The following is an 8420-nucleotide window of genomic DNA, read 5'->3' on the forward strand; positions in this document are numbered from 1 at the left end:
GTAAATGTACATGTACTTGTATGGTTTGTTCTTTACAGGGTCTCTTGTCTTTTCTTTCTGCTCCATTGCTTGGTGCTCTATCTGATGTCTGGGGCAGGAAGTCCTTCTTATTGATATCTGTGTTCTTCACCTGTCTACCAATACCATTGTTATTATTTGATTCATGGTAAACCCATCCTTCTTTCTCTCCTCTCCTCCCTCTTCCTTTTTCTATCTCTCTCATTATATTTCTTCTCTTTTTCTTGGTTTTTCTTTCTCCCCCCTCTCTCTCTTTCCCTTTTATTTATTTTTGTAGGTTATATTTCATAGTCATTGCTATTTCTGGTATATTCTCTGTTACATTCTCAATAGTCTTTGCTTATGTTGCTGACTGTACTAATGAAAAGCAGAGAAGCTACTCATATGGATCAGTAAGTAATAAATAAATAATAATAAATAAATAATAGTGATGTTTATAAGTTCTTTATTTTTGTTGGATGACCCTATAAAATTTTTAAAGAAGCTATAAAATTTTATTTTGCATTTGTAACTGTACAATGTACTGTGTAATTGATTTAACACTATGGTTTTAAAATTAATTACGTTTCATTTTCTTATTGGCAGGTTTCTGCTACGTTTGCTGCCAGTTTAGTCGTCAGTCCTGCTTTAGGAACCTGGCTGACCAGTTTTGCTGGTGGCCAGAACCAAGTCATAATCCTAGCGTCAATAATTACAATATTCAATTTATTTTTCATCATTTACATTGTTCCCGAGTCACTGCCCGAGACCTCAAGGAAGACATCATGGGGTTCTCCTATTAGTTGGAAACAAGCCGACCCTTTCGCTGTAAGAGGGAGAGAAAGGAGAGGAAATTTAATAGAATATAAAATACAGGAGTTCTGTTGAACTAATAGAACTTCATAATAATAATCTACTCTTAATATCACATGCATGTACATTTACAACGTATGAAGCAGAAAAGAGTAAAAATAGACCTTAAACTTGACTTTTAAATTACATGCACATGTACAGTACATAATACATGTACATGTACATGTACATAAATGTATTTCTCTCTCTTTCAGTCGTTAGGTAAAGCTGGTAGTGATCCTAAACTCCTCCTTCTCTCCATTATGGTCTTCCTCTCTTATTTACCCGAGGCTGGCCAATACTCATGCTTCTTTCTTTACCTTAGACAAGTGAGAGAGAGAGGAGGAAGGAATTTATTTTATCTTTATTTGTTATTATTTTTTTAGATTGTTGGTTTTAGTTTATTAGAGGTGTCAGTTTTTATTGCATTTCTTTGCATAGCATCAGTAATAGCACAGGTATATTATACATTCACATACATAGTCTATACATTCACTGATATGTACATCTACATGTACTTATGTTGTGTGGAAAGTTTGAGCTGATTCTGATCAAATTTGAGTTTTTTATGAATTTTTAAAGTTGCTCCAAAATTGGGCTAAAGTCTCTGTACATAGTACACGGTCTCGGGCCAAATTTTGCCATAATTCAAAAGGAGAGAATTATTCATTTTTATAATTTTATCTGGTGCATATACATGTTCTTATGTTGTGTAGAAAGTTTGAGCTGATTCCGATCAAATTTGAATTTTTATGAATTTTTAAAGTTGCTCCAGAATTGGACAAAAGTCCCTGTACTGTAGTACAGGGATTTTGGTAAAATTTTGCCAAAATTGAAAAGGAGAGAATTCTCCATTTTCATGAGTTTTTCTGATGCATATACATGTACTTATATTGTGTAGAAAGTTTGAGCTCATTCCGATTAAAATTGGATTTTTTATGAATTTTTTAAGTTGCTCAAAAATCGGGCCAAAGTCCCTGTACTATAGTACATAGTCTTGAGTCAAATTTCACCAAAATTGAAAAGGTGAGAATTCTCCATTTTCATGACTTTTTCTGATGCATAATATATATACATACATGTACTACTTATGTTGTGTACAAAGTTTGGGCTGACTCCATTTCTCTCTCTCTCTCTCCAGACACTAGTGTTAACATGTCTGATGCACCTAGTCGGTCACAAGTACACCATCATCTTTGGTCTAATAGTACAAGCTATACAACTATTCATTTATGGCGTGTGGACCAGTAAATGGCTAATGTGGACAGCTGGTGTCTTTGCCGCTTTATCAACAATCATATACCCAGCTATTAGTGCTTTAGTCAGCAAAAATGCCGAACCAGAACAACAAGGTAATATTAATTTTATAATTTTAATATTAAGTAATTATTCATTATGTAGGTGTGGTTTTGGGTATTTTGACTGGAATGAGAGGTTTATGTAACGGATTAGGCCCTGCCCTTTTTGGTCTCATATTTTATCTTTCTCATGTTCATTTGAAGGAAGTGGGTAGTGTGAGTGTTGCCATGGCAGCGACCAGCAGTAATGATATTCATGGGTTGGGCGGAGTCAGTCCTGTACTAATTAATGGTACAATGTCACCTACTGATATTAGCATGCATGAGGTAAAAAAAACTAATTATATATTATTATTATTATTACGAACACACACAGAGCTTGCGAAAGCAAGCCAGAAGTTACAAAAATTATCAGTTCACAACAAGTAAACATAGATAATAATTAGTGATCATTGTATAGTCCGTCTAATGATATTCGCAGTCCCCAACAACACTGTCTTTTGAATATGTTCCACCCTTATAACAACTCCCAATTTCTCCAACCACCTCTCAATTATTATTATTATTATTATTATTATTATTATTATTATTATTATTATTATTATTATTATTATTATTGATAGGGTGGTCTATTCAGAGGTCTTCCATTCCTCTTTGGTGTAATACCAGTACTAATTGCACTGGTTGTTGCCTTGTGTATTAAAGATACTAATAGTTTTATGAAGAAATCATCAGGTAACTAAAAGAATTGATTTTAACAAAATACATGTACCATAGAAAATGTTCATGTTGTCTTAATTGACAATGATTCTATTTTTTAGAACACAATTCACTCAATGTATTATGACAAGTGGACTGGAGTACAGTATAGTATTATTTTCATCTCTCAGTTTCATATTAATAAAAAAACAGTCACATGCACTCACACACTCATTGTTATTATCATGAATTTCCAACGATAACTCTGCAAGCTAAGACCCATGTATCTTGTTAAGAACTTGAGCTAATACAGAAAGACATGTTATCAATTCAAGAAAAAAAGAGAAAAAATTAAAAGAACTGAAGCAATTGAAAAAGAAGATAGGTATAATAGGGCTACAAAAATAAATGTTTTTAATTTAAAACTAGCAAAAAAATAATTATATTAATTCAAATCCTCATCCTTTTCAATGACTCTAATACTTGAGCCATAGTAGGACGAGCTCTAGGATCAATTTTAAGTCCTCTTTGTATGAGAGACTTCATATCAGACCAGGAGACACTACCAGATTGTCGTGCTCTCTCTGCTGTTGTCATTTCCGGTGGACAACGTAAATTCATTTCCATAAGGAGAACAGAGTAACTGTAGACATCCATTGCTGGACTGTGTTGATCAGGATCACGAGCTTCTGGTGCAGCATATGCTGGATTGCCTGGCATAACAGTACCAGTACTAGTGCCTTGTTGCAATTTAGCTGTACCATAATCTGCTACTTTAGCTTCATAACCAGCAGGTCCAGTGCAAGGCTTTAATAATACGTTAGGACTGCTCACATCTCTGTGAATAATAGGCTGAGGCTTAAACAGGTGAAGGTAGTTGAGGCCTAAAGCTACATCTTGAGCAATACTCATGATCTGCTGCTTTGTTAACTCAGTGTCCTGAAGCTTTTTATAAAGACTAGTGCTCATCAGTTCGGTCAAGATGAGAGGATTACCCACTTTAGTTGCACCAATAAACTGGACCAGGTTAGGATGACGTATTTGTGATGCTATACTCATTTCCCTGGAGAAGAGAGCCAAATTGACATCTGAGATGATGATATTATGAAGTGACTTGACAGCTACTTTTAAACCTCTAAAGATACCAACTGTAACGACAGCATAAGATCCTCTTCCTAACTCTTCCTCCATCAAAGTCACCTCATCTTTATTAATAACCCAGTGATCATCAGTAAGTACTTGTTGCTGGTACCTACGAACTGCATCTTGAGACTGACATAGCTCCCTATCCTTCTGTCGTAATATCTCCTCTTTCTCCTGCAGCTCTCTATCCTTCTTCTGTAGCTCCATATTCTTCTCCTGTAGCTCCCCATCCTTCTCCTGTAGCTCATTATCCTTCTCCTGTAGTTCTCTCTTCTTCTCTTTAAGACTCTTCATAAGAGCTTGTACGGTTTGCTCAATATCGGCTGTATCTTCCTTTCTTGGTTTCTGGTACTCCTCCAACCATATTCTTCCTCCTATTTGTAGTTGCTGCTGATACCTCTTTTTGTATTCTTCATTATTCATACCATCGGTATCTAATGTATCACCTACTGCCCACTGTCCTTTATCATTAGTAACTAAAATAGATACATACAATTAATCCTTTATCAATACCGTATAGCCACTTAATTTTTAGGGTACAATTTTCACTGGTTTTGCAGATTTTCCGTATCCACAAAAGTTAATTTCCTAAAATTTATCTGTTTAAACCTATAATCATGTGTACTTTAATAAAATGGCTATCTTGGGTGTGGCTTCAATCATGGAATTTAAACCATAAAAGTTAATTCACGAAAAAAGACTTGTGGCCTGATTCGCGAAAGTTTATTTCCTCTAAACTTGTGGCTATATGGTATATCATCCCACTATACTAAGTTACACTAACCTAGTTCAAGTAACATGGCAACACTAGGTTTACTGATGTAGTTGGAATCAGAGGGACACTGTCCTCCAACAGTTACTATCCAAACATAACGAGGACTACTGATACTGAATGATGAGACAGAATGACCCCATCTCTCACTAACAGAGGGAGGTACATCTAACTGTTAATAGAAATAAATTAATAATTTACATGTATCTCACTGTACATACCTTTACCCAGGAATGTTGAGTGATGTTAAAGATCCAACAATCATCTAATGTATCATTATTCTTATTTAAGCCACCACTTATCACTAGCATAGGACAGTTTAATCCAGTTATAATAATATCACCTGCATGAGCAAATCTACCCACAGGCCATTGGTTTATTGCTTCAGGTTTCTTTATATACTGCCAGAACTAATAAATAAAAATAAACAATGTCATATAGCATGCATGCATACACATAATTTAACATACCACAGTGCTGATTGATATCTCTAATATATAAATATTGTTAGTGTCAGTAGTCATAGCATCATCATCAGTTTCTATTCCACCAAACAGAACAGCTCTAGTGTTGTTGACCTTTTCAATGATAAAGTCACTAGCAGGTGGTATACACTGACCAATGATTGAAGGATCACTCCATTTTCCTAAATTAAAATTATAAACATAACTTCAAACAATTTTATTATTTTACTTGATAATATATTATAAATTGAGTGCTCATTAGTACGCCAGTCTCCATGAGGAAACTCAATATATTTATAATGAGGTAGTTGTACAGCTGGTTTAGATCCCCTTCCTCCTATCATTAGTAAATGGTGTACTCCATCATGTTCAATTGATATCATTCCACCAGCGCCTCTCATCATAACTGGTCTAGTTGCATCAGTTGGTTCTAATTCTCTCCATTGAAGTCTAATGGTATCCAGTTGTGTAATACTGTTGTGGTAGCAGTCGTCAGCGTCGAGGTCATCATGGCCACACTTTCCCCCAAAATAATACAATCGATCTTTTATTGCAGTACAGCAGTATTCGATAATTCCTAATGGAGGAGTGCCAGCAGTACCTCTAGTGATCCATTGACCAGTTGAAAGAGTAAAGTGTTGTATATAACTGGTGATCCTTCTCTTCTCTGCACTATCATGAACTGCAGGCAACTTATTATGATGGCCAGCCCACACGTACAATGAATGGTCTATCGATACAGCGCGGTGATGGGCTCTTTTTCTCGGTTTATCTATGATTGACAATAAAAAATATATAATGGATTGGTAACACCTTACTTTTGAACGACATAGCAGCCAGCCTAGTCTGACGAGCTATTATATAAAACCAGGATCCAACAATGATGCAGTCAGGGCTGTATCAAAATATAAATCAGAGTTATCAGACGTGCATGTAGATGCAGCAACAGTAGCGTAGACGGGGTATTTCCTGTAGTAGATTCCATAGATAATAGAGTAAATGAAATTATAATATTTTACTCTAATATGTAGATTCTAAAATAAACTGTTGTGTGGCAGCCATATCAATTCATTAAAGGTGTGGCTGATTAATAATAAATTTTTCAAAACTGAAATTATGTTTATTCATAGATATAAGACCCGGATCTAATATCTATGGTTTATTGTACAAGTCTGTATGTGGCATATCTGCCAGCTGTTTCACTTGGTCTTATGATCTTTACTACCTAGAGTAAAATCTCCGTTATCGGTCACGCCCCTTATCGGACGCTTATTGCTAAGCTCCATAACAGTTCAGCTGTTTTTAGCTAGTATCATCTGATAGATCTTTGATAACTATTAGGGCATGCAAGATATCAAAGCAAAAAATATTTGCATGCAAGAGACAGGAGCTCTCAAAGTTACAAATCGGACTACCTCAATTTCGGGTGAAAATGTCGTTCTGTGGACAGTGGCTGCCATTTCGAATCAAACACTAGCTCTTGCCTTGAAGCAGCATCATCAGTTTTGCCTATCATTGTGCTATTATAATTCCAAGTTTCAGAGCTCTGCCTCTTTTCTTCTTTGCACAGTAATTTTAAATATTCATGCAGGTGTATTGATCAATATTCGGTCAACCCTGATTCGGACTATTCATAGATATGGACTATTTCATGAAATCTTGCTCGCAAAGAAAAAATTAGCACTTCTGAAACATTTAAAAAATAGGTATTACACAAATGTTTGTAGATCCAATAGTTGAGTCGTTTTAGTTAAGAAATAATACTGCTAGAGTTAAAATCATAGTAAAATGGCTAATAAATCAGTAATTTTACCCACCCAAATTATATAATGCATTGGGTGGGGCTTTTTGACTCATTTTTTAGTTATTTTTACCCTGGCAGGCTTATTTTTAACTAGAAGGACTCAACTCTTGGATCTACAAACATTTGTGTAATATCTATTTTTTTAATGTTTCAGAAGTGCTAATTTTTTCTTTGCGAGCAAGATTTCATGAAATAGTCCGAATCAGGGTTGACCGAATATTGATCAATACACCTGCATGAATATTTAAAATTACTGTGCAAAGAAGAAAAGAGGCAGAGCTCTGAAACTTGGAATTATAATAGCACAATGATAGGCAAAACTGATGATGCTGCTTCAAGGCAAGAGCTAGTGTTTGATTCGAAATGGCAGCCACTGTCCACAGAACGACATTTTCACCCGAAATTGGGGTAGTCCGATTTGTAACTTTGAGAGCTCCTGTCTCTTGCATGCAAATATTTTTTGCTTTGATATCTTGCATGCCCTAATAGTTATCAAAGATCTATCAGATGATACTAGCTAAAAACAGCTGAACTGTTCTGGAGCTGAGCAATAAGTGTCCGATAAGGGGCATGACCGATAATGGAGATTTTACTCTAATGAATGGAGGAAGGAGAGAGAGAGAGAGAGAGAGATAATTTTAGAAATTTGGTATCCATTACTTGTCCTCTTTTGAGTCCGTAGTACCTAGCAACAGGGTCACCTGACTGTATCTTAGGCAACTGGTGCTCTTTTAATTTACTAATCATTGTGTATTAAGAACAAATAACTGTAAAATGAAATGTTGCAATACATGGATGCATGTAGCTATTATTTTAACTTCAATGCTTGCAATTTTATGCCTTTGGAAATGAGTAGATCATAAAAAAGCAAAACAATCTCAATTAAGATATTAATGAGGATACTATCTTGCTAACAATTCTCTCTTTTCTTCTGTTGTCATGACAATATGTTCCGGAACCAACTACAAATCTGCATAAACCACATCTAACCCACAGTCACTCACCTCATGTTCCGTTATATTAATCATAAGCTCCGCCTCCATGAACTGTTCCAGTATGTATTTAGGTGCCATATCAACTAGTGCTTGTTTAGCTGATGGAGTCATTCCTTGCTGTACGACTATAATGGCTCTTGATATGTTCTCCTCCTGCATTCTACCACAATATCTGATAATGAAAGAGAGGGAGATTAGGAACAAATGAAAAACATTTTTTAATTCAAAATTTGTTCAAATTTTGAGCTAAATGACTGTTTTTATGCTGCTCTAAAGTATTATAAGCGACTCCTGAGCTAAATGGCCCATGTGATGATATAATGTATTTGATTTTGTGGGTCAATAGCAAAATGGATTGGAACAATTTGGTTATAAAAAATTAGGACGAAACAAAAA

The 8420-nt window shown here is 35.2% G+C and overlaps 3 protein-coding genes across 3 annotated transcripts; 1 reads left to right on the top strand and 2 right to left on the bottom strand.

Moving 5' to 3' along the window:
* The first annotated feature begins 20 nt into the window (after window positions 1-20).
* On the top strand, window positions 21-3122 carry LOC100637086 (hippocampus abundant transcript 1 protein-like). The gene is made up of 9 exons (XM_011406344.1): window positions 21-166; window positions 296-410; window positions 604-825; window positions 1065-1178; window positions 1236-1307; window positions 1991-2201; window positions 2251-2474; window positions 2771-2882; window positions 2969-3122. The coding sequence occupies exons 1-9, from the start codon at window positions 21-23 to the stop codon at window positions 2992-2994; spliced, it is 1242 nt and encodes a 413-aa protein (XP_011404646.1). The 3' UTR covers window positions 2995-3122.
* Window positions 3123-3145: 23 nt separating this feature from the next.
* LOC105313157 (probable serine/threonine-protein kinase DDB_G0271682) lies at window positions 3146-4453 on the bottom strand. The gene has a single exon (XM_011406345.2). It carries the CDS (start codon window positions 4410-4412, stop codon window positions 3297-3299), a length of 1116 nt encoding a protein of 371 aa, XP_011404647.2. The 5' UTR covers window positions 4413-4453; the 3' UTR covers window positions 3146-3296.
* Window positions 4454-4943: 490 nt separating this feature from the next.
* Window positions 4944-5667, bottom strand: LOC109582876 (kelch domain-containing protein 1-like). The gene is made up of 3 exons (XM_019997913.1): window positions 5455-5667; window positions 5232-5407; window positions 4944-5171 (listed from the first exon to the last, which is right to left on the bottom strand). Exons 1-3 carry the CDS (start codon window positions 5627-5629, stop codon window positions 4959-4961), a joined length of 564 nt encoding a protein of 187 aa, XP_019853472.1. The 5' UTR covers window positions 5630-5667; the 3' UTR covers window positions 4944-4958.
* Window positions 5668-8420: the final 2753 nt, after the last annotated feature.

This window comes from Amphimedon queenslandica, unplaced genomic scaffold (genome assembly GCF_000090795.2).
Source record: "Amphimedon queenslandica unplaced genomic scaffold, v1.1 AMPQUscaffold_13348, whole genome shotgun sequence".
Taxonomy (NCBI): Eukaryota; Metazoa; Porifera; class Demospongiae; order Haplosclerida; family Niphatidae; genus Amphimedon; species Amphimedon queenslandica.

Coding starts and splice junctions, on each gene's coding strand:
- LOC100637086 (XM_011406344.1), top strand. CDS start 21: ATGGTTTGTTCTTTACAGGGTCTCTTGTCTTTTCTTTCTGCTCCATTG. Junction 826..1,064: donor AACAAGCCGACCCTTTCGCT/GTAAGAGGGAGA, acceptor TCTCTCTTTCAG/TCGTTAGGTAAAGCTGGTAG. Junction 2,202..2,250: donor TGCCGAACCAGAACAACAAG/GTAATATTAATT, acceptor TTCATTATGTAG/GTGTGGTTTTGGGTATTTTG.
- LOC105313157 (XM_011406345.2), bottom strand. CDS start 4,412: ATGAATAATGAAGAATACAAAAAGAGGTATCAGCAGCAACTACAAATA.
- LOC109582876 (XM_019997913.1), bottom strand. CDS start 5,629: ATGATGAGAGGCGCTGGTGGAATGATATCAATTGAACATGATGGAGTA. Junction 5,408..5,454: donor AATTTATAATATATTATCAA/GTAAAATAATAA, acceptor ATTTTAATTTAG/GAAAATGGAGTGATCCTTCA. Junction 5,172..5,231: donor AGATATCAATCAGCACTGTG/GTATGTTAAATT, acceptor TTTATTTATTAG/TTCTGGCAGTATATAAAGAA.